General features: G+C 38.9%; 3 protein-coding genes across 9 annotated transcripts in view; 1 reads left to right on the top strand and 2 right to left on the bottom strand.

Annotated features, from left to right (window-relative positions):
* LOC129717460 (uncharacterized) overlaps positions 1-12,455 on the top strand; it is a 50,515-nt gene extending 38,060 nt beyond the window's left edge. For 3 of the 4 annotated variants that reach the window (XM_055667361.1, XM_055667360.1, XM_055667362.1), the window contains one exon: positions 8,681-12,455. In XM_055667361.1, coding sequence (XP_055523336.1) covers positions 8,681-12,352 — 3,672 coding nt within the window. In that variant the 3' untranslated portion in view covers positions 12,353-12,455. Of the gene's footprint in view, positions 1-8,339; positions 8,510-8,680 lie in introns of all 4 variants that reach the window. The other variant, XM_055667363.1, reaches the window with a different exon arrangement.
* LOC129717463 (uncharacterized) overlaps positions 1-25,162 on the bottom strand; it is a 215,617-nt gene that overhangs the window by 16,926 nt on the left and 173,529 nt on the right. The gene's annotated exons all lie outside the window — the stretch shown is intronic.
* On the bottom strand, positions 797-3,892 carry LOC129717471 (uncharacterized). Of its 2 annotated transcripts, XR_008726677.1 has the most exons (4): positions 3,102-3,892; positions 2,591-2,920; positions 1,582-2,452; positions 797-1,524 (listed from the first exon to the last, which is right to left on the bottom strand). XR_008726677.1 is itself a non-coding variant. In XM_055667383.1 (2 exons), exons 1-2 carry the CDS (start codon positions 2,018-2,020, stop codon positions 1,085-1,087), a joined length of 879 nt encoding a protein of 292 aa, XP_055523358.1. In that variant the 5' UTR covers positions 2,021-2,176; the 3' UTR covers positions 797-1,084. The 2 variants fall into 2 exon arrangements, 1 of the variants encoding a protein (XP_055523358.1); XM_055667383.1 differs by lacking the exons at positions 2,591-2,920; positions 3,102-3,892 and having other exon boundaries at positions 1,582-2,176.

Genomic DNA, 25,162 nt, shown 5'->3' with positions numbered 1-25,162 from the left:
TTTTCAAAATTAAACTATATCCACAGAAAGCAAACTACTCCAAGCGTTTATTTTCGGTCTTAAAAATCTATTTTCGGTTCTGTTTCGATCCTATTTCCGGCATGGTTATGATTGGCTAATTTCAAATAAAAACATAACCAACACATGGACATGTAATGAAGTGTGTTACAAAAATATGAAAAGGGTCTAACTTGATTTTTAAATTCTTGTTTTCAATTTCTGGTTCGATAAAAAATAACGTTCTTACTTTCTGTTCTACATCTTTGTTCCGAATCTGATATTTTTTTCTTCACCATTCACAAGATATTTTATTCTTTTCTCCATTTAGTTTGGCAAGAAAATTAATGTATGATAAATTAGAATAAAATCCGCTTTTTCAACAGCGTTCGTATTTTTTAAATGAGCTATCATCTTTTTATTGTGAACAACGAGAATAATAAATGTTGTTCATAATTTTATAACCAAATTAGGAGAGTAATTTTACACGAATAAGTCACAATCAATTTAAAAGATTTTTTATTAATTTTTTATAAACGACAAGTGTTGTTGAAAATGAATCGAAAGCCAAACAATAAATGTATTCTGGATAGTTTTACTTTTGCCTCTTAAAAAGCATAGTACCCACTATGATATATCTGATATGGGCCGAGTTACTTATTATATACTCAACACATTTCGTTAAACTGAGCGTTTTCGCAAGCTTATGCTATTGTCACCATTCTGGTTTACCCTTCTCAGAGTTCTTCGAACCAATTACTACGAGTCTAGCGTCTGATAAACATCTTGTTGCCACATAGGACACGATATACAATTTCATAACAAATTCTATTTTTTTGTATGAAAATGTTGTAAAAGAAAAACTCTTAAATCTCCCTATCTTAAATTTTTTCTTTTCCAAATACTTATCTTATAACTTTCAAACTAATTGGGTGTTGGGTATGGTGATTAGTTTTACATCCACCTTTTCTCATTTCTTTTTTGCTATTGTTTTGCTGTTCCTTTAACTCTTGAATCCGTTCCTTCTCCTTCACTTTCAGAGCTTTTTCTTCGTCCTTGATTTTCTTCTGTTGCATTTTCTCTGCCTTCAGTGCTGCTCTTTTCGCGACCGCTTCGGCTTTTTTTTCATTTCTGCATTTTTCCCTTCTTCTTCAATTCGCAACTCTGTCAACCTTTCTGCTGCTGTTAAAATTGAATATGACTTTTGTTTAAAATTAATATGTTTTCCTTTTCGTGTCGGAGTTGGTGGTGTTAATAAAAATTCCGACAAGCGCCTATTTTTAATAGTTTCGCTGTTACTAATTTCGTCCGCAATGAGGTCCTGTTTTATGCTTTGAGGCTCAATTTGAATGAGTTTATATGCGGCCTCTTCTTTAAAATCTCTCGAAAAATTCAAATCTCTTTCTTTCACTGATTGATGTGTTTCCTCTGATTCATTTATTGGCCACAACGAATTCGACGTTGAAGGTTGAGAAGTATTTTGCAAAGTGTCATTAAAAATTCCAAGCTCAGAGTTTAAAGAAGAACCTGAAAATATATCCATGACATGAGTGAAAGTAAATATACATGATAGTAATTTCATACCGTTACCGCGATCAACTGATTTTCCCAAACACTTACTGTAGTCTACAGCATTAGCGTTGAATGGAAATATTCCACAGCGACGGAATGAACTGATTATTGTTGTTTGTTTTAAGGACTCACTCATGGCTTGCTCTAGTACTGGTCCAAATTTTTTTAACGTTATTTCATGGCCTTGCTGTCGGACATTTTCCACACATCTGTTCCAGCTTTTCTTCAATGGTCCAAAATTGCCTACATCAGCAGGCTGTATGATTCTAGTTGCGTTAGGGTGTAAAGCTACCAGCACGATCCCGAGTTCTAGGCACGCTTCCGCGGCTTCAAATGTCGTATGACTCTTATGGCCATCGATGAAAAAAATAACAGGGAATTTCACTTTCCTTTCTACTAACGATGGGTAAATCAATTTTCTAATGCAAAGAACGAAATTTTTGGTAGTCATCCATCCATTGTCACTAGTGTCGAGTCCCCAAGTACCAGGAAAGCTACGTATAATATCCTTAGGCAGCCGCCGGTATGCTAAGATAACATCTGGTGGAAAGGCATATCCATCGGCGGAAAAGCAGTACAAAACAGTAATGTTTTTTTTTAGTTGTTGCAATCTCTATAATGGGTATGTTCTTGTCTCCTTTTTTGGCAATAACTCGTGATGGACATGTATTCAATAGGAATCCTGTTTCATCGCCATTAATGACTCGTGAGGCATCATTCAGTGCATCTATCAAATTGTGTTCCGTGAAATAATCAAGTACGGTTTGAAACCAATTTTTAATATCTTTTTCAGTCACGCATGCACTGGCTTTCGTTACTGCTTCTGGTTTCCTAATTGTGAGCGCTGGGTGCCTTTGAAAAAAACCTTTAACCCAGCTTTTCCCTGAAAAAGTGAATGCAAGATAGAAATATTTATTCTTCCTGTCTCTTTTTTTTATATCACACGATACGAGACTACAAATAAAAGAACCCCTATCGCAATATGTTATCTTCTCAAGTGAACAAATTTGTTTATCATTACCTGGAACATTTTTCCGAAATAGATTTGGTCTGGGGTTTGATTCTAAGTAGCTGGATATTTTATGTTTCAAATTATCAACGGTAACAGGAAACCCTTTTCGTTGCATCTCCAGCAACCAGTTGGCAATTTTATTTTCTTCCTCTACAGTAAACACTGTTCTGGGACCTCTTGAACCCTTATGTTTATAATTGTCGCTGAGACGATATTGTATTGTAGTTCGTGGGATGCCGAAAGACTTCCAAGCTTTATACACAGTTAAAGTCTTACAGCGAACCTTTTCCACGACGCTATTCAAATGCATCTGACTGTATCGTTGATGAGTCTGTTTTCCTGAAAACCAACTCAGTATAAATATATCTGTATTTAGCACTATAATATAAAAGAAATCTATGTAATCAATGTATGAAAGCTAAACCGTCGTCTGCACGACTGAGTTTTGTTTTTTCTTCATTCAAATCGAACTAGGTAACTTACATACAGACTACAGAGATTATTCAGTATATAAACTCACCTGTATTGTTATTATAAAGTAGTGATTCAAAACATTGAGATATTTGCGACAGCAGCGGGTCACATTCCGTCAACACAGATGACTGCAAATCACGCTGCGGATTGTTCAAAACGGGTGCTGGTTCCAAATGTGAAGCATTCACAACAGAATTTTTTTCTCAGCGACAAATCCATTAGCAGAGCCGGCTCGATTGCCAATTTCTTTGGCGGTGCCTGCACGATTTTGCAGCGGCTCGTCGTGCGATTCATAGCCGTGTCCATTTATACAACCTAATTAACTATTAGAAATATGTTTTCGATACTATAAAGACACTTCGGTACCTGTACAAGCAAACAAAACAACAGCTTTACGTATCTGTGTTCTTATTCTACAACACCTGTCAAAAATAATTGCCTGAATTTGCAAAAGGGTGTAAGCCAATTAGCGTGTATGTGTTTTAGCCTGGGTGCCAGTTGGTAGACGAAAGCTGTTCAGTATTAGGGATTTTAGTCAAAATGATGAAATTAAAACTAGCAGCTCTGGATGTATAAATGTAGTAGTGTGAATTGTGTTCGAAAATAAGACTGTGCCGAAATTACAATCGCGAATATTTTCAGAGAACCAGGCAAATTTATCGTGTTTTTTTCGAAAATAAGCAGAAATGTGAGCAGAATGTATAATTTTTTGGTAGAATAAGTGTTATAAAAAGATATACAATGAAAATTTTTGTTCATTCAGTGGATAAATTCGAAAAATTTTGCATCGGAAAATTGGTGAACGAGATGTCTTTTAGTGTAAGCGGTGGATGGTATTTATTCGGCCGAATTAGGCGAGGCTTGAAGTCAGGCAGAAAAAAAAGGTTAGTGTAACAATTGCATGAAAAAGGCTCAACTTATGGTTTTTTTTTCACCAAAAAATATTAAATTAGCTAGCCGTTGTTCAAAAATATGATTATCTATGGTACATTTTGTGTAATGTTTCTCGTGAACGTAGATGCTAGGCAAATACTGAGACATAGGCCCAATTTACCAGCATGCCGAAATTACCCTCCAGTACGCTACATCATGCTGCGATACACCCGTTTCTGCAGCTAAAAATTTGCACACTACACTTTTTAGAGCGGGTCAGAAAAAAATGCAGTTCTGGTGTAACTCGGAAGGCAAAAACGAATAACTTTACTGTGAAACACATTCTTCATGTTTACACAACAACTTGTCCAGATGACAGCATATAACATTGCTGGTCTGAATATTACAGTTCGTTTTAAGGACAAAGAGGGACACCAAAATTCACAAGAATGGTTGAACAGTTATAATCATTCATTTTTTCCGGTTGAACCTTTGGAAGTGCCCCTGTGTTGACCAGTCCATAGCCCGGAAATCAAGTTCACACAGTATTCTGAAATTCGAGGTGGTGACGTCTGGTTCGTCTGGTGTCGGTTTCAGGTCTCTTCAATTCATTAAGGCAACCGGAAATACTCATATTCGATGGTATTTGGTAAATACCACGTTGTTGCTTTTTTTTAATTGTTTCTATGGCCACTAGAAGCGCCGGTGGAATCTGTCCCAGAAAAATACCGTTGTAAGGGCATATCACCAAACACCCAAAATCATAAAAATGGTCTGTGAAGTTAACTTTATAAACATTCAATAAATAATTGAAACATTTTGTTCAAATATTCATAAAATTTCTCAGTTTCGGAATATATAAAGTTGAACTCAAGCCTCTATAAATCTTACGTTATGAAGGTACAAACTGACTTCCGGAGAAGTCCAAAAAAGTTTTGGGTATTTTGTAAATTCCAACTCAACGTTCGAGTCTTGCGTGCTATTCACCAATTTTTTCTCCGGTATTTGCTTCAGATTCTGTTTTCAATAAACAAGCAAGTCGCGCCGCTGCCAATGTTCCTGCTGATCTCATTGATCTCGACATTTTCGAAATTACACCGCAAATGATTTTCACAGCTGCAAAAAAAAATTTAAATCCTCATTCTGCTGAATATTTAATCGATCGTTGGTGTAAGCGTATGTTGATGTTATTTATACTGATCTGAAAGCTGCTTTTGATGATCGTATCGACCATCGTATTTTGCTAGAGCAAATATCTCGAAATATTAGATTTACCACGTATCGTCACGTCAGCTTCCTTTACGAACAAATCTGGTGTACCGCAGGGCAGTAATTTTGGGCCACTACTTTTCCAAAAATTTTTTTAACGACGCTGCTGGCACCTGCAGAATTGTTTACGTCGATGATTTAAAAATTTATTTGACGATTCGTAACATCGAAGATTGTTACCGTTTACAGTCGCTACTGCTTTGTGACGTGGTGTAAACTAAATGCCTTGGCACTGAGCACAGCTAAATGTGAAGTGATCACATTTCACCGGCCTCAATCACCGATAGTTTTTACGTACGTCATTGACGCGCATCAGTTGAAAAGAGTCGATCGCGTAAACGATCTTGGCGTTATCTTGGACCGAAGATTGACTTTTGAGAGTCACCGTACGGCGATAGTTTCTAAAGCCACTAGATAATTCGGTTTTTTCTCGCAAAAATCGGACGTGAATTCAAGGACCCCCATTGCTTGAGAGCGTTATTTTGCTCGTTGGTACTTCACATACTAGAAAATGCATGCGTGGTTTGGAAACCGTATCAGCTATCTTGGAGTTTTAGATAGGAGCGTGTGCAGAGAAGATTTTTCCGTTTGATCTTAAGAAATTTACCCTGGCGTGATCCAGCTAATCTCCCTCCTTATCCTGATCGCTGTCGTTTGCTTGGACTTGATACGCCGCAAGATACAGCAGGCATTATTCGTTGCTTAAGTTCTAAATGACGAAATAGATCCTCCGAAATTGCTGTCTACAATTAATTTTCGAACTTCACAACGCATGTCAACTTCAATGCTACAAAAATCCGTTCCACCGTACGAGCTACGGTTACTTCAAGCCTGCTGCGTACATGATCAGAACTTTCACAAGTGATGAACAATTTTGCAACTTCGGCGAATCAGCGCACATATTGCTAGGCTTTGTTCTTTTTATCTTTCAATTCATAAGGACAACTGTCAGATGATGTAAATGTGCTAAAATTATCGACATCGGATGAAACTTGTCAAAGTTACAAGAATTTCTATTTGTGGGTACCCTGGTACCCCGTCGAGCGTGTAAGGGGTAAAAAATTTCCACCCCCCTACATTGACTCCTTCTTGTTACTATAGAAAAACTAATGCTACCGAAGTTGCCTTTTAATGAGGTTTAAGATGTGCGGAGTCTTGAACATAACGGTTCAAGAGTGCTAACTCTTCACCTACTTAAAAAAACCTGATACAGGTCGGACTCGATTATCCGGAACATCAAAAAAATTTTCATTCCGAATAATCGAGTTTTCCGGATAATCGAATCACACAAAAAATACTGAAATTTTACGATTAACGAACATAAAATAAATATTTCTTTTATTTAATTTATTTGTATGGTGCAGTGGCGTAACCAGAAGTTATTTTTGAGGCGAAAATGGGAAAAATCTTGAGAAGCAAAAAAAAAAATTGTACATTGATTATTTTCACTTGATTTGAACATGTCCTAAACTTGCTGGAAATGATTTGAATGGTAACAAATATGCTAGAAGGGATGGTAAAGACAACATTTCGGAATAAAAATTGAAAACGAACACCAAAAAAATAAAATTCCGGATAATCGAGTCTCCGGATAATCGAGTCCGATTATAGTTGATTTTGTTGATCAGGCACCGCAAGCGGGAGCTATGTAAAAGATTCGCACCCCTCTCTCTCCAAGCGCACAGCCGCTCGCAACTCTGCAATAGAACTCCCAGCAACTGCTTGTCGGCTCTGCTATGCTTAACCAATCAACCAGCCGCGAAAAGATTAGAACGCCACAGTTCACACACGGAAACAGGGGCTGGCTAACGCCGAGTACGCACACGGATGGAAAGCTGTAAATATTCATTTCAGTTTTATATAGTATTCATCATAATTCTGTTGGTTTTATGTGAAATAACCAAAAAAAAAAAATCTGTGTGTTTTTACATGTAAAACATATACAATTGCTATAATTCTCGAAATTTTTTTTTATTATTTCTAATTTTCAAATATTTTTTGCTTCTTAGTTGCTTGTTAGTATTATTTTTTTTTGTTTCTAATTTATTCTGTATTCGCTTGCGTTTTTTTTTCGCTTGGAATCTACCTTCTATTTACCCTCCTCAGTTTTCTTTTCACATGTTTCTTTCTTGGTTAACCTTTTTAATTTTCTTTAATGTTATTTTTTTCCATTTTTTGTTTTTCTTTCCAATTCTTTCCAATTCCCTCTCTTTCCTTCGCTTTCTTCTTTTCTCTTACCCTTCTATCGCCCTTTCTTGCTTTTGATATCTTTCTCTTTTTTCTATCTCCCTCTCTTTCTTTATATAACTTTCTCTTTCCTTCTACCTCACTTTCTTTCTTTATATTTCTCGTTCTTTCTTTCCATCTCTCTCCTCATCTCCCCCCTATCTCTCTCTCTCTCTCTCTCTCTCTCTCTCTCTCTCTCTCTCTCTCTCTCTCTCTCTCTCTCTCTCTCTCTCTCTCTCTCTCTCTCTCTCTCTCTCTCTCTCTCTCTTTCTCTCTCCTTCTCTCTCTCTCTCTCTCTCTCTCTCCTTCTCTCTTTCTCTCTCTCCTTCTCTCTCGCTCTCCTTCTCTCTCTCCTTCTCTCTCTCTATCTCTCTCTCCTTCTCTCTCTCTCTCCTTCTCTTTCTCTCTCCTTCTCTCTCTCTCTCTCTCTCTCTCTCCTTCTCTCTCTCTCTCTCCTTCTCTCTCGCTCTTCTTTTCTTCGCGCTATTTTTTTTCCTTTCTTGCTTGCTATTTTTTTTTCCTTTCTACTCCTCTCTCTTCCCGTGTGTTCCTTATTCGATCAATTTATTTCTCTCTCTTTTTTGACTATCTCTTTCTCTTTATTTCTTACCTTTTCTTTCTCTTATTTTTTCTCCTGTTTTCCTGTTTGTTCATTATACTTATGAAATGTATTGAATATCCATTCAGCAGATACTGATTGCAAGATTACAACATATTTTGCTTTTGAGAAATAGTCGTTCAATGTAATGATTATGTTATGATTAATGTTATGATTACTCACAAAGAAGAAGTTTTCAAAAAAAAAAAAAAAAATTACACCACAACCGCACCGCATTATTCTATTTTCATTTCTCTCTATCTCAATCTTCCTCTCTCTTTGGTCAATTTTTTCCTTTCTCTCTTTCTCTACACGCAGTTCATTAGTTCAGAAGAATGGAAAGTGTCTGATGAAGTGGATAAATAACCACTGTTTTCGAAAGAACTCATTATTTATAAATGTTTAAAATTGAGTAACGCATACGTTCTTAGCGGTAGTGGAGCGATGGGTGGTCAGACGGTATAGCAAAGGCACGTTTCTGGTTTCAAGTAAGTTGACAACAACAATTTTATTGTCGATTCGATTGATGATTGTAATGTAATCACGTTTTTTACCTACCAACGTATATCGGGGTGTTTCATGGAGTAAATATAGGCCCTCTTTCGTTTACGTTGCTTCTTACAATTGTGATCAAGGTTTTTTTTTTCAATTTCTTTCAGCCCCAAATTGGAAATAAATCTCACACAAGAGGTGACATGAGAGACATAGACAGATTTTCCAAACAGGCTCTGAATGGCCGGTGCAACGTCGCCCACGAAGTTAAAGAGTACAGCCGTCATACTGAGTATGGAGTCGTTAAAATCTATTTCTACATTGACATCACGACAACGTTCGCCATCCTGGGAGGGCTCACGGTTGTTCCGGGACTGGTGTACATCGGGGATCAGGCTTTTAACGATGGAGAGTTCTGTACTACACGGGCAACACGTTATTTTGACGAGGATAGTGGTCAGGAAATATCGTCTGGTCAGGCAGAAGAAAATCGGAGTAAAAATCGACAAGCGGATGAGTTGGAGGCAGAGGGCAACGTCTTATGGGGACAAGGAAAGTATCGTGAGGCGTATGAAAAATACAGTCAAGCTTATGCTATGTGCACTAGTGGGTATCACCATGAGGCACGATTCAAATCTAGCCGGGATAAAGCCAAACAAGAGATGGAAGCTGCGAATTTATATGCAGAAGGAAATAGACTGTACCGTCAGGGAATGTTTAGGGAAGCACAAGACAGATACCAACAGGCGTACGACTTGTCGAGGGAAGCCGTCGCAAAAAAGACCTACAACTCACACATGGAGGAAGCTAAGATTCAGCATAAAAATCAACAAGCGGATCGACTGAACAGGGAAGGAGATGATTTGTTTAAAAATCGAAGACAATATCGAGAGGCTTACCAGAAGTACAAAATGGCTTACGACTTATGTACTGTTGGATATAGTGGAGAGGCTAGATTCAAAAATAACATGAACTCAGCTAAATCTGAGATGGAGGCCGCTGATTTAAATGCCGAAGGAAATAGATTGTACAATCAGGGAAAGTTTGAAGAAGCACAAAGTAAATACCATCAGGCGTGTGACCTGACGAAGGAAGCCGTTGCGAAAGAGACTTATATATCGAACATAGAGAGAGCCAAGAACCAGGAGAAAAATCAACAAGCAGATTTACTGAACAGTGAAGGAGATGATTTGTTTCAAAATCGAAGACAATATCGAGAGGCTTACCAGAAGTACAAAATGGCTTACGACTTATGTACTGATGGATATAGCGGAGAGGCTAGATTCAAAAATAACATGAACTCAGCTAAATCTGAGATGGAGGCCGCTGATTTAAATGCCGAAGGAAATAGATTGTACAATCAGGAAATGTTTAGTGAAGCACGAGATAAATACCAGCAAGCTTTTGATCGGTCGAAGATAGACATTGCAAAAGAGACGTATAAGTCGAACAGAGAGAGAGCTAAGAATCAGGAGATGAATCAACAAGCGGATCAATTGAACAGTGAAGGAGATGATTTGTTTAAAAATCGAAGAAAATACCAAGGTGCTTACGAAAAATACAAGCAAGCTTACAATTCATGTACCAGAGGTTATAGGCAAGAGGCTCGATTTAAAAGTAACATGGATTTAGCGGAATCAGAGATGAAAGCCGCCAATTTGAATACCGAAGGAAATCGATTGTACAATCGGGGCATGTTTAGTGAAGCACGAGATAAATACCAGCAAGCTTTTGATCGGTCGAAGATAGACATTGCAAAAGAGATGTATAAGTCGAACAGAGAGAAAGCTAAGAATCAGGAGATGAATCAACAAGCGGATCGATTGAACAGTGAAGGAGATGATTTGTACAAAAGCCGAAGACAATATAGAGAGGCTTTCGAGAAATACAAGAAAGCTTACAATTTGTGTATCAGCGGTTATAACCAGGAAGCAAAATTCAAAGGCAACATGGATTCAGCTGAATCAGAGATGAAAGCCGCTGATTTGAACGCCGAAGGAAATAGATTGTACAATCAGGGAATGTTCAGTGAAGCACGAAGTAAATACAAGCAAGCACATGACGTGTCCAAAGTTAGTCAGGAACGTGCAATATATGGGGCAAACATTGAAAGAGCCCAGTTTGCAGACGAGGCGCGAAGAAACTCACAAGCCGATCAACTGAACCGGGAGGGAGATACGTTATACGCGCAGGGTAAATACAGTGAAGCCCATGAAAAGTACCACCAGGCTTGCAGCACATGTACGAAGACTTACCAGAAAAAAGCTGGATTCCAGTTGAGTAGCGACGCAGCTAAGCGGGAGCTTGATGCTACCAAGCTGAACAGTGAAGGAGATGCGTTGTACAGTCGAAGCAACTTCAGTGGTGCTGTCCAGAAGTATCAGCAAGCTTTCGATAAATCAAAAATCGATGCTGCTCGCAGTAGATACAAAACGAACAGGAACAAAGCGGCGGAAGCGTACGAAAAATGTAAACTAGCCGATCGTCTGTTTCAGGAAGGTATAGAAATGTTTAATCAAGGAAAGTACAAAGAAGCCTATGATAAATTTAGTCAGGCTTGTGATACCTGTACAAGTGGTTACAATATAAGTGGAACCTTCAAGATCAGAAAAGATGAGGCCAGTCGAGAGATGATGGCGGCCGCCTTGAATACCGAAGGAGACCTATTGTTTCGACAAGGACAATTTAGTGAAGCTCGAAGCAAATATCAAGAGGCTTACGATAATTGTCAAATTCGAACGCAATATATGACCTACAAAGCGAACATAAACCGAAGCCGAACGGAACTGCAAGCTCAAGGTTTTTGTACAGCGTACGAAAAATGTAAACTAGCCGATCGTCTGTTTCAGGAAGGTATAGAAATGTTTAATCAAGGAAAGTACAAAGAAGCCTATGATAAATTTAGTCAGGCTTGTGATACCTGTACAAGTGGTTACAATAGAAGTGGAACCTTCAAGATCAGAAGAGATGAGGCCAGTCGAGAGATGATGGCGGCCGCCTTGAATACCGAAGGAGACCTATTGTTTCGACAAGGACAATTTAGTGAAGCTCGAAGCAAATATCAAGAGGCTTACGATAATTGTCAAATTCGAACGCAATATATGACCTACAAAGCGAACATAAACCGAAGCCGAACGGAACTGCAAGCTCAAGGTTTTTGTACAGAAGCGGATGCATTATTCGGACAGCACAAATATTCGGACGCTCGAGGAAAGTACCAGAAAGCGTACGACAAATCTACGCTTGAAAGCGAACGTAACAAATATCGAACGAAACAAGCGAAATGTTTGCAAATGATTGCCGAGAAAGCGTGGGACGATGCGTGGCAAGCGGAGAACGCCGGTCGTGCCGAAGTTGCGCTGAGCAAATTTCAACAAGCGAATGATTTATTGCAAAAAGCTAAGCTGCTCGCTGCAAGCGATGGCGAGATTTTGAGACTGAGTAACGCCTGCAATTTGAAGATCGACGGGAATCAGCTGTTCAATGAGGGCATCAAGTCGCAACAGGACGGAGTTCGGCTGCTCGGAGAAGCGAAGCAGCTTGAACAGCAGCAACAGTACGAACAGGCTAGAGACAAGCTTATATCTGCGGAACGGCAGTTGTCACATGCCAAGGAAAACTTCCAGTTTGGGAGCAAGTACGATCAGCGATTTGTGGCTTGTGTGGGGTTAGCGCAGGAGCAACTTGACGATGTTGCCGATTCGATAAAGTTGGTCGATCAGTTCCTGGTGTCTGTAAAATTCAATGCTATGCAACCTAATAGTGATCAGTGTGAGGACACTAATTTTACATTGCAAAGAAATAATGTCACAGAAGCGCAATATGCTGCACAAATTTGATAGAAAGCAAACATACACTGTTTCTGTTTTGATAGTGCGCGAACGGTCGCAGAAATAATCAAAAACAACCTTTCAGCTGGCAACCAGTCAATGCGCTATTGTTTTGCGGGACGGGACTTAAGGTTTTTCAGTCTACAAATCTATTGTTTTGTTCGTGAATATACGTTTAATCGCTTGCCTGAATCTATCTTTTTTCGGGAATATCGAAGGCCGTGAGTAATCTTGTAATTTTGACTACTTTTTAGGTCAAATATGAAAATGTTCCACTGGGGGTAAAGTCGCCCACTATACAAGGGGTAAAACCGCCACGTATCCAACTGCTTGTTGTTTTACTTCAAAACCCAAATGCCTCGACACTACAAAGGGAATATTTACAGGATCGGTAAAGCAACTTCAAGCCACATAAGACATCGATGTTAATCAACCATTTTCGATTTGGTTGAAGCTTTTCTAGTAATATATTTTAACAAGACTTATTTTTGAAAAAAGTAAACCTGTGTGAAAATGGTGTTAATGAACCAAAATAATTTTAGAGACATGACGGTTTGTTTGATTGGTATGACGTCTCCGGCAGAATTGAAAATAGTAGTTTTTTACTTCCGAAAAAAATACACACTCTAAAAAAATTTAAAGAAAAGATATAAAAATAGAATTGAAAATATATTTTTTTTCAAATTTATTTGAAAAAATAAGTTTTTGCCTGTAAAATCTACAAAAGGTAAGCTAAAATTTTATGGTTGTTGGATCATGGAGTAATAGAAATATTAATAGCTAAATTTATGTGAAGAATTTTTTTTTGACGGTTTGTTTGGTGTATAGAGTCGTTGATAATTTTGTTCTTCAAAAAAAAAAAAAAAAACATAGAAAATTGAAAATATAAATAAACGAAAGAATAATTATTAGTATTTTTCTATACATAATAAGTCTTCAAAAGAATTATACAGACAGGTTTGATGAGTTTTAAATTTTAGCTTAAAGATAGGTATATTATGAATTCAATATCTTGAAAACCCCCAATTCTGAAAAATCTATTTATTTTGAAAACCAAAAAAGTTACCTAAACATTGATCTGAACTTGAATAATCAGAAAACAAAATAAGTTGAAACTTGGAATTTTTTTTTTCAGATTTTTCACAGTGTATATTTTATTTAAAAAGAAAAAAATACCATCCACAACTTTGTCAGAGACACTATACCGATAAAATCAACCGTTTCGGCCCTAAAAATATTGTTTATCCTCAAAAAATGGTGGCCGATCTTACCCCGCTGGTGGGCGGGCTTACCCCGCATGAAAAAGATCTGCACATTTTCAATGAATTTTTAAAAATTGAAAAAAAAACTGGAAAATAAACAAAAATATTTCAGTTCTTATTTTTTAAATGCGGGTATTGAATAGAAGAACCTCTTAGCGAAGAAAAAATGAAATTGCAGCCGCAACTTTTTTTCTATAAACAGAATTGCTCAAGGGGGCGGTCTTACCCCGCTTACCCCTAGTTTTTTCCTAGGTTCTGTAGATTATTGCCAGCGTAGCCTTATATTTGCGCAGTCTTTCTCAAATTGTGTGCAAATTTTTGCTTGCGGATCGCATTTTTTTTCGAATTGCGGTAGGTTTTTATTTTTCAGATATCAAGCAAAAAATTCCGGATTTCGAGCAGTTGCATACATTTTTTTATTTGAGCCTAATGATCTCGAACGCAACTGGAGAAAGATCTTTATCGAAGATGAAACTGATTGAAAATAGGTTGCGTACGACTATGAAGAGTGAAAGGCTGTCAAACTTAGCATTGTTAAGTTGAGAGTACAATATTCTGAAGGAGCTGAATGTTGATTATTCAATCAATAAGTTCTCTGCAAAAAAAAACTCGTAAGAAAAAATTCTAGCAAATTTTTGGTAACTTTTCAATGAGAAATAAGTGTTTTTAACTCGTACGATAAAAAAACGGGTTTGTTTTATTCTGGGGCCCCAACTGTAAACTGGGCCCCGGGCCCCCACAATCGTAAATCCGGCTCTGATCATAGTGATTTTTTCGAAGTCCGTTAATTTGGGCTTTTCAGCATAAAAGGCTATTTAGGGACCTCTACGTTTCGGTTCCATATCCGATTGAATACTTTTTTCACTGGGATTCCAGAGTTGCGTTAATCTACGTTGCACTTTTTTTGAGCGGAATGCTGAAAAATACCAGGAAAATTAAATGGAATTTCAGGTAAAATCAGGGAACTTCATGTTGAACATTTTTTCGCCGCCCTGTACTCGGTATAACTACCCGTTTGCTAAAATTCCTTCGAGTTGTAGCAGACGAAATTTCATGCCATTGTTTCATCAAAACCTTTTGGTTTCAGATCGTATGTTCTCGGTTGTTTCTCTCAAGATGACCTCACAAATTTTCTATGAGATTAAGGTCTGGTGATTGGGGAGAATGTGGAAGTATAGATTGAACGTTGTAGAGCAGCCATTCCTTGATTAGTTTTGACGAATTTTTCGGATCATTATCTTGAACGAAGTGGAAATCGGATCCATAACCCAGTTCTATCGCACTGTGCTTAAAATTGTCAATGTACATGAATCGATCCATGGTAGGATTCAATAAACGTTAAGTTTACGATGCCGTTCGCCTTCAAGGCACCCCAAGTAACACACAAAACATGTTAGAAAATAATTCCCAATGACAGTAATCATATAAGAGTGCTATAAGCGCAATTAAAAACTTGTGTTGTTATATTCTTGTTCTTGCGATGTTATTTCATAGCAACCTATGCTGTGTTTTGTAAACTAATAAATGAAAAAGGACGGTGCTTGTGTTTATGATGCTATCAAAACAATATAGAAAACAACCTAGAATACCACATTTGTGAGAAGTTGTTTTTCATCAGTAATTCAACCACACTTCAAAAATAAGTTCGTTTTTTCTGGTATCGGAGATGTTTTTCAATAATATGAGCTCAACAAACAATAAATGGCACTTGTCTTCAAGTTGTCTTCCAGATGTACTATCAGAAAAACTGTATATAAAATGCCCAACCGGGGCAGCCGCACCACTTCAATATTACACGCCTAATAACAATACTACGTACCTGCAAAGTGCTTTCCTTATTGTTGGTTTTAGTGATGACACCCCGTTAAGCATACAGACGCGAGGCATACGGACGCGAGGCATAGTACGCTAGGCATAATGGACGGCAGGCATACGGACACGAGGCATATGGATGCTAGGCATAATGGACGGCAGGCATACGGACACGAGGCATATGGACGCGAGGCCGAATGGACGCGAGGCCGAACGGACGCGAGGCCGAACGGACGCGAGGCCGAATGGACGCGAGGCCGAATGGACGCGAGGCCGAATGGACGCGAGGCCAAATGGACGCGAGGCCGAATGGTCGCGAGGCTGAATGGATACAAGGCCGAAAGGACACAAGGCCAAGGGAAAGTGATGCGGAATATGTTATTATCGTCATCATCATCACAGTCCTCTTTAAATAACATGTATTTCGCTTCAAAGTGTCATTTGGAAAGCAATACACTCGCGGCCTTCGACCGACTCGTTGTTCGGGCGAATGCTGTCCTTACTCGCTACCGCTCGTTCGGACTTAACTAAGGGAAGAAAACTCTGTTTGAGTAGACCTAGTAAACCAGTAGATCAGTTGTTTGGGTGCGAGAGGCCGCCGCTTCCGACGGCGGGTAGGCGGCCGGCTCGGACTGCGGAAACCACGGCGGCTTAGTGCCGCCTCGTTTCCTTGCCCTCGTTTATGCGTCTTCGCCGCATGATTTCATGAAAAGTATTATACTCAACTTAAACTCTTTACGAATATATTAACACCTGAACTACATAATTGGATCTCATTCGATCGTAGTACAGCATACTATGCCTAACGTACATCGCATTCGGCCTCGCGTCCATTCGGCCTTGCATCCATTCGGCCTCGCGTCCATTCGGCCTCGCGTCCATTCGGCCTCACGTCCATTCGGCCTCGCGTCCATTCGGCCTCGCGTCCATTCGGCCTCGCGTCCGTTATGCCTTTTGGCAGTATGCCTCGTATCCATTATGCCTCACATCCATTATGCCTCGCGTCTGTATGCCTAGCATACTATGCCTAACATCCATATGCCTAGCGTCCATATGCCTCGTGTCCCGCCCCCGGTTTTAGTATTCAGCAGCCAACGCTAAATTGATCAAATTGTTATTAAAATTATTTTAACGATTTCAATAAAACTATTCGAGGTGGGTCAAAATGTGTCATGAAAAGATAAACAAAACGCTTGCAATGCAGCCAGTATCATTTCATTTTATGTTACCGTATATCTAACAATGTTTTCTAGCTTTGTTATGTTTTGAGTCTAGATAACGTTGAAACTATGCGAAAACAACTTTGATATTGAAGCAACAGAAACAGTCCATCTAGAAAGGTTGTACATTGCATTTTATAATCAATTTATAATTATTTGAAAGTGCCACTGACAAAAGCGATTCTCGATCTAGTTGTACTGTACATAACAACACATTTGCGCATGTGCTGAATTAATATTGTCATAGCAACACATTTGCGCATGCGCCTTGTTATGGCGATTTTCGACCCACGAATGCGCGAATTTCTTTATTCCACTGGGTCAGTGCAGATCTACCCAGGAAAAAAGAAACCATTGCGGTTTTCTACGCAAGTAAGAAAGAGATGCCAGATAGTTGTTTACGAACTAAGCCCATGCAGTGGTGGGCTAAATTGACCTATTTGCTCCGGCAAGCAAACAATTGAACGCAATCTAACGTTCATTTGGTTTAATAATTTTGTATCACTGGCGATAATATCTCAAAGCTTCTCGCGATAATGTTGAATGCAAGTGAACTTGGATACAATAAATACTATCGTGTTTGAATCATTCAGTCTCCTTCTATGGTATTCGGAACTTTTAGAGGCGAAAAACAATCAGCAGCGTTTCTATGGAAAACTTGTACGCGAGTGGAAACAATTGAACGATACCTGATGAATCAAAGAACACATTTGCATGAAATATTGCTAGTGAGTGAACTTTTCCATGCTTGAGTGGTACTCGATATGTATTTTGCATCTTCAGTTTAACAAGTTGGCTTGCTTTCATGAAGTTATATAATACTTCATATAGTACTAGTATTTGTTCTAGTAGCCTTTATTTTTTGCGTTTTCTGGTGATAGAGACGTCATGGAAAAGGTAATGTCAACTGGAATCGGCTACACAGGGATGTGAAATGGAAATCTAAAAGCAAAAAAAGTGAAAAATATGTCCAATTTCAAATGCTAATAAATCGGTTAGTATTCGATGGATTTCCTTCGTTCTTGCAGCAATAGATTGTAAAATCACATATTAAATTCTGCCCAAATGAAGATAATTGTAATTTTATTTTTCAACTATTGTGCTATTGAAAATAGTCAAGCCTTGTCAAAACTAAAAATTCGACCTCTGATTGGTCGTTATATGATTGCTTCCCAAGCACGGTCGACAGAATCATATACCTTGCAATTTAAAATATGCTATTTGGCCTATATAAGAGCCTGTTTCAGCCGAAGCCGCTCATAGATTCTGCTAGCTTGTTGAGCAGTACAGTAGTTTATTTTTGCTCCGTTCGTTTTGTGCGTTCGTTCGTAAGTTTGTGTGTTCGCGTTGGAAACCGACGATACGGTGAACCCTAATATGGGTAAATCAAAAACCAGTTCCAGTGCGGGGAAAAGGCCTCGGCCTGACAATATGCCTGATCCTGCGGCTAAAAAGCTTTTGGCCAACAACAGCTGTCCTGGAAAACGCCACGGATCCCGTAGTAGTGAAGAAGAAAAAAATTCCGGCTTCCCGGAAGGACTACGTGAAGCAATTGTGTTTTATATCGACAAAGAACTGAAATGCACCATCCGCATGTGCACTGAGGAATACAAACTGATGGTTCCGTCGTTGAATCATTACAAGGCGGTGCAAGTGATACTGCAGAAACACGAGGTTTAATATATCTCCCATGACATCGAAGCAGAAAAACACCTCAAGGTTGTTCTCCGCGGTCTTCCTGACATGGAAGTTGACACCCTGTTGGAGGACCTGAAGGCAAATGGACTCAAACCAATCCAGATCCACAAAATGACGCGGCACAACAAAACTCGGAAGTACCGTGATCAATTATATCTCGTGAACCTGGAGAAAAATTCAACGTGCCTGGCGGACTTGCAGTCCATCCGAGCACTTTTTCACATCATCGTAGCCTGGGAGCGCTACAAACCAGTGCATCGTGACATCACCCAATGCTCTTACTGCCTGCTGTTTGGACACGGGACTAAAAATTGCCATATGGCGTACCGTTGCATCAAGTGTGGCCAAACGCACGCCCCCGATGCCTGCCAGCTGATGGAGACCGCCGATCCGGTGTGCGCCAACTGTGGGGCTGCCCACAAAGCAACCAGTCGAACGTGCCCGAAACGCGCAGAGTTTATCGAGATTCGTAAGTGGGCCTCCACCAACAATCAACCAGGTCGCCGAAAGGTGCCGCCAAACAACACAAAGGAGTTCCCTGCCATAGGCTCCCGGCACCCCATACCTTTGCTCGCCCCGCTACCGCTGAATCCCACCACCAAACCAGTCACAGCTGCCTCTACGTATGCTGAAGCAACGAGATCCGGTAGCCGTTCACCCCCAACAGGTCTCCAAGGGAACTCGTCCGCAATGACTTTCTCCCAAGCTGCAACTGGCACAACTGAAAACGAACTCATGCTCACCATGGAGCAATACGTTTCACTGGTCGTGGAATGCATCAACACTTTTCGCAATAGCAAAAGTAGAGCTAAACAACTGCAGTCTGCGGTGATGATCGCTTCCAAATATGGACCGTGAAATCATCAAGATTGCTAATTGGAACGCTTGCTCCATCAGGAACAAGAATGACGAGCTAGTTGACTTCCTCAACACACACAAAATAGACATTGCAATCATCAGGGAGACGCATCTCAAACCTGAGGTAAACATCTTCCTTCCCGGTTTCCGATTTGTACGGCTGGATCGAGCATATTCTTCTGGAGGAGGTGTGAAATAAGCTGTCATCTGCTACCGAGTTTTCAACTTAAGGTCATCGAGGCCGTGGGATTGGAAGTGACCACTGGAGTCGGTCCCATTACCAGCCTACTGTCCCAAGCAAGTCAGCGTAAGGGACGGGACGGCAACGAACCTAAGAAGCGACATCATCAAACTGACTCGGAGGCAGAGGCAGTTTATCATTGCGGGTGACCTGGGGCAACAATCGACGCAACCAAAACGGCCTGATCCTCTTCAACGACCTACATGTAGGACACTACAACATCCTAGGTCCGGCCGCTCCTACCCGGTTGAGCAGATCCGGAGTACACGCAACCATCGACCTGTTCATCTCCAATATGGGCAACATCACCGACCCGGTTGTTCACCAAGAACTCAGCTCGGACCACTACCCAGTGGTAGTCGAAGTTGGATCGAAGTTGGAACCGATTCCAAGTCTCTCGGCGTAACTACCATCGAAATCGATTGAGCGCGTTTCCAGCGATGTGTGGACAACGCAATAGACTACAGCGTCCAGCTTGAGTCTCCAGAAAACATCGACCAGTGTCTTCAGTCCATCGATGAGGCGTTATCCCAGTCTCGGGATCTGCATGTGCCGGCTTCCTCGTGAAGATCATCAAGAATTATCTGTCGAATAGATCATTCCAGGTCTTCCTCAACAACATTCCCTCTGATACGTTTAACGTAGATGCTGGAGTTCCACAGGGTAGCCTTCTTGGTCCCATCCTGTTCAACATATTTACCTCAGATGCTCCTCCCCTTCCGGGTGGTGGCATTCTGTCTATGTTTGCAGACGACACTGCCATTATCTACAAAGGTCGAGTGATTAAAGCTTCGGCGCGTAGACTACAAGAGGGTCTGGATGTTTTGTCCGACTATTTCAACAGCTGGAAGATCTGCATCAATGCAGCTGAGACTCAAGCTATTATATTCCCGCATTCAAAATCAACTAGACTTGTTCCACCTGCCAATGTGAGAATTCATCTCAATAACACTCCCATCGAATGGTCGAGTGAAGTTGTCTATCTTGGTCTCTCACTGGACCAAAAACTTCTATTTCGTTCACACGTAGAGAAAACTGTTACCAAGTGCAATATACTGACCAAATCCCTCTATCCTCTCATTAATAGGAAATCCACTCTTTCCCTCACTAACAAGCTTGCCGTTCACAAGCAAATAATTTTACCGGTCATTGAGTACGCTTTACCTGTCTGGGAGGGCTGCGCTAAAACCCACCATCTTAAACTTCAGACCCCTCCGAGGACACGAAACTCTGAGATCCATTGCCTGGCTGGTCTTCAGGTGCTGAAAGAACGGAGAACAACATCGTTGACTAGGTTCAGAGAATCCCGCTCCAGGTCACCTCACCAGATCATTCGTGAGCTGGTACCTTAGTTTTTAAGTTAATTTTATGTTAGTTATTCGTAGTTAAGTAGGTTATAAAAAATTTTATTTTTCAATTAAAAACAAGTCCGATAAAGGAAGAAATGTAAAATTCTGCACAAATATTGTTAATCTATAGAAATAAGTAACCAGCAAACCTCAGAACAAAGATTATTATTATGTAAACCATATGTAACCATACAAAAATATGAATAAATATACTTTGAGTTAAAAAAAAGAGTTAAACGAAGCCGCTCATAATAGACAGCGACAACAGCAGTCCTCCCTTAGCAGCAGCAGTAGCAATGCAGTGGATACCAGCGATAGCGGATAACGGCCACAGCTGTGGCATAGCAATGGATAGCGCACTAGTTGCAGCGGATCTCAGCATCGATAGCAGCTGAGCCAGCTGATGCAGGGACAGCGGATACCAATGGCAGCGTATAGCGGCCACAACTGTGGCATGGCTACGGATAGCGTAGCAGTTGCAGCGGGTATCAGCATCGATAGCAGCTGATGCAGTGAGGCACTTTAGTGAAATGCAGTAGCTGTGCAATAGCGGGCACTGGTAAATGCATTCAATGAAAAGTTGTCTCATTTTGACAACACATGAGCCGTCTAGTTTTGAGTGTTGAATCAGCTTTTCACTGTTTATTTTATCACAAGAAATTCTCTATTCGCACTGTCAGTGATAACGCCAAGATGTGATCGGTATCTTATCCGACATTGAATTGAACAACAAATTGTCCTTTTCAGGATGAAATAAAAACCTGATGATTGAAGAGTTAATATTTTCACTTGAGTTAATTTACATTTTTAAATTTGTAAAGGTTATAAATTTTACTTCATTTTTGTGTCTCAGAACATACTGAATAATCTTTTCCTTCATTCATGAGCACGACATCCGAAAAACTTTCTTTATATGCATAAAAATTATTTTTTCGCATAACCAAAATTACAAAATTGTCAAGCCCTAATCATGACAAGCAACTTACTATATTATTGAAAATGGTCAATCCTTGTTGAAGCGCAAAATTCAATTGATCTGTTTATTCAACGTTTATTTACTAGAAAAAATGACTGACACGCAAGCAATCGGGTTACCTTTCTTGTAAACGTGTTCTACTTCAACCTTGCGGTCGTGGTTCTGCACACAACCCTCCTGTGATTTTCAAATCCGATTCAGCATTTGGCTCGCATCTTACCCTGGTACGTCAGTCAGTGAATATACCGTTCTGCCAAAACTCTTCCGACTCCAGCACGTATCTTTGGGTATGACTCAACTGCATTTTCATATTTGTTGCTGATATAAACGGCTTCTCCCTGGCGAGACAACCGCGGTAGCTGTTATAATGGAGAACATTGCGTACTGTTTGGGAATTAAACTGTAAGCACTGATTTTGGGAAACTTGTGGACGCTTCACGATGCTTGTACTATCATTCCTCAGCTCAACAAGCAGTTTTCGGTCCATACGGATAATTTGTTGATACAGTGTAAGTATTCGAATGATTTAAAATAATGAAAATAAAAATAGAATAAAGTAACCTGTGCAGTAGGCTGTCCCAAAAAAAAAATCGATGTTGAAAAAGTCAAGGTGCTCAGCCCTAAATTGAAAGATAATGTTATTTATAGCATTTTTGTTGAACATTTCGACTTTCTAAAAAATTATTTTCAGGTTACCCAAACGTAATTTATGAAAAAATGATTTTTTCTGCACTTTTTTTAATTCTGTTTGATTCCCAAATTTTTCCATATATTTTTTTATTTTTGTGGGATTGTTTTTGAATAATTTGCAGGGTTTGGTTCAGCATCGCGTTCAAATTTTTGACTCACCGAGCCCATTGTACATCACAAAAAAGTGAATTTTTCTCATAATTTTAAGATAAAACCCTTCAAAAATTTTTTGATCAAGAACTGAAATTTTTACTGCAAAGCGGGATTCAAGACGAAAATTTACATGGAAAAAGATTCTTCATATCTTATCGTGGGGCTGAGATATTGGAATTTTTCTATGTGAAATCTAGAAATTGTTGGAAAAATTATTTTTTTTTGTGATGTTTGGCTCTGGGAGTCAAAAAACTGAATGCAATGCTGAACTGAACTCTGCAAAATATTCAAAAACAACCTCAAAAAAATAAAAAAACAAGTGGAAAAATGTCGGAATCGAACAGATTTGAAAAAAGTGCAAAAGAGTGGGTTTGTACCTAAAAAAAGTCATTTTTTCTTAAATCACGTTTGGGCAACCTGAAAACAAGATTGTAGAAAGTCGAAATGTTCTAGAAAAATGCTATAAATATCGCGCACTTCCCACCAAAATTGACTGCACAGTTTAAAAGTGAAACAACAAACAAGTGTGCATCAAAGTGCTCATTGACACTTATAAAATCGTTTTCGCGATGGTACTACACCGTTCCCGGAGTTACAAGGTAAAAAGTGTAACACGAGTGTAGCTACACCGCAAAAACAAAATTTACCATCACTCACCATACTTTTGACAGTTTGCTTTCATTCGTGTGCGGCAGTGTTGCCAAAATACATTATTAGAATCTTTTTTTTTTAAATATTGGAAATTTAAAAAAATCTTGTTTGTGGTTGCAATGATTTATTCATGTACGGACATCTAATAAATGCTACGCAATACATTCACTAAATTTTACTCTTGATTGAACACTTAAAAAATTAGTAAGAGTATGATTCAATCAGATTCTGAAGGAAGTATATAAGTGTTACTGAATCTTTTCTGGCAACAACAGTGCACGGATCCAACTGTGATTGTAGAAGTGAGCAGAAAATCCAGTAGTCAAAACAATAAGCAATAACATTATCTTTCAATTCAGGGCTGAGCACCTTGACATTTTCAACATCGATTTTTTTTTGGGACACCCTACTGTGCAGTGTACATTAGATTAAAAAATAAGATTATTAAGCCCCAAGATAAGGGACCATTCATTAATGATGTCACGCAAAATTTGGAAAAAAATTAACTCCCCTCCTCCCCCTTGTCTCAATCTGTTACAATTCCCTGACCACCCCACTAAATTACGTCACGTTATAATTGACTAAAAATTGAGAAATTTGTAAAAAATGCATTTTTTTACATTAGAACGAATTTGCTGAAAGAAAAACTGAAATTAAAAGGAAAAGAAGATTATAAAAAATAGCTAGAAAAAGCGTTTAATCCTTAATCCAAGGATTCTGTTGATGGAGTCGCCTGTCGACGACATAGAAAGCCGAGGCAGTAACTGCAACATCATTGCTGATACCTAGACGACCATTCATATAGTTCCTCTAATCCAATCAATTCGCAGCCCAAATTTTCTCCACATGTTAGTAGAACTGAGAGGGACTTAAAATGAATGAAATTACGCTGTCATTTGTAAACAAACATGCAAGGTAAAACAGAACCAACGAACATCATGCTTTTTTAACGAAAATTTTTTTGTCATTTATTTATTTTATATTTTAAGCAAATCTTGAATAAACAAAGGGATCGATGCAAGTATCATAAATAATTTTGAGTTGATCTCTGTAGTATAGGCATGTGTATTCTTTATTAATTTTTTTTTTTTGGGTTGAAATGTGTTGTCACACTCCAGCTAACCCCCCCTCCCCCATATGTCACAAAATATCACAATAATCGAAACGATGATTATTAAAAAAGCGGTTAAGCTGATAACACTCAACGAGGTTCTTTTTGATTAAAATATAAATTTGATTAAAATATAAATATATACTCATTTAGTTTAAAAATTTAAAAGTCATATCATCCAAACAATACTAAAGGCAAAACTTATTCTTACGTTATGGAAATCTTTAAATTAACTCAAATCAACTTAAACTAGGTTCTAAAAAAATTGTGACTATCTACTTATGATTCGACCGTTCCGCACAGTGACACAGAAAATTAAAACGCTAAACGTAAGTTGTTTACATTCTAGACTCAACCTAAACTAAACGAAAGATGCGCATTAATAATTTAATATCCTATGCATACCTTTGCTAACCTAAAATATGTTTCTGTGACAGGAAAATTATATTCTCCCATTTTTTAACAACGTGTTGCGGTGAATTATAATTCTGGATAAACTCTCGTTGAATAAATTTCAACAGACACTAAAATGCATAGGAATGGTCAAAAAGCTATAATCTTCCTAGAGTAATTGTTTCGAGTTTTGCGAATAATTTTTTTCGCATTTATCGACCAGTGTAAGCTACATACACTGCAATTCCACTATTGTTATTAATTCTTTTCTGATGATGTTCAACGCTTTTGTTGCAAAAAAGTAGCAAAAGTAGAACACTTTAATGAATATTTCCTTTTATATTTATTTTTAAACAATTCTCGACCAAAATGCATGGTTATACGCATGAAGCCCTTTCATATATT

The sequence above is a fragment of the Wyeomyia smithii genome, chromosome 1, assembly GCF_029784165.1.
Source record: "Wyeomyia smithii strain HCP4-BCI-WySm-NY-G18 chromosome 1, ASM2978416v1, whole genome shotgun sequence".
Lineage (NCBI taxonomy): Eukaryota > Metazoa > Arthropoda > Insecta > Diptera > Culicidae > Wyeomyia > Wyeomyia smithii.
The sequence above is the reverse complement of the archived record's forward strand: the minus strand, read 5'-3'. Positions and strand labels throughout refer to the sequence as shown.

What these genes read in the sequence shown, in the direction of transcription:
- LOC129717471 (XM_055667383.1), bottom strand. Translation starts at nt 2,020, where the DNA reads ATGACTACCAAAAATTTCGTTCTTTGCATTAGAAAATTGATTTACCCA. An exon ending in ATCAGTTGATCGCGGTAACG is followed by an intron (nt 1,525 to 1,581) that starts GTATGAAATTAC and finishes ATATATTTTCAG; the next exon opens with GTTCTTCTTTAAACTCTGAG.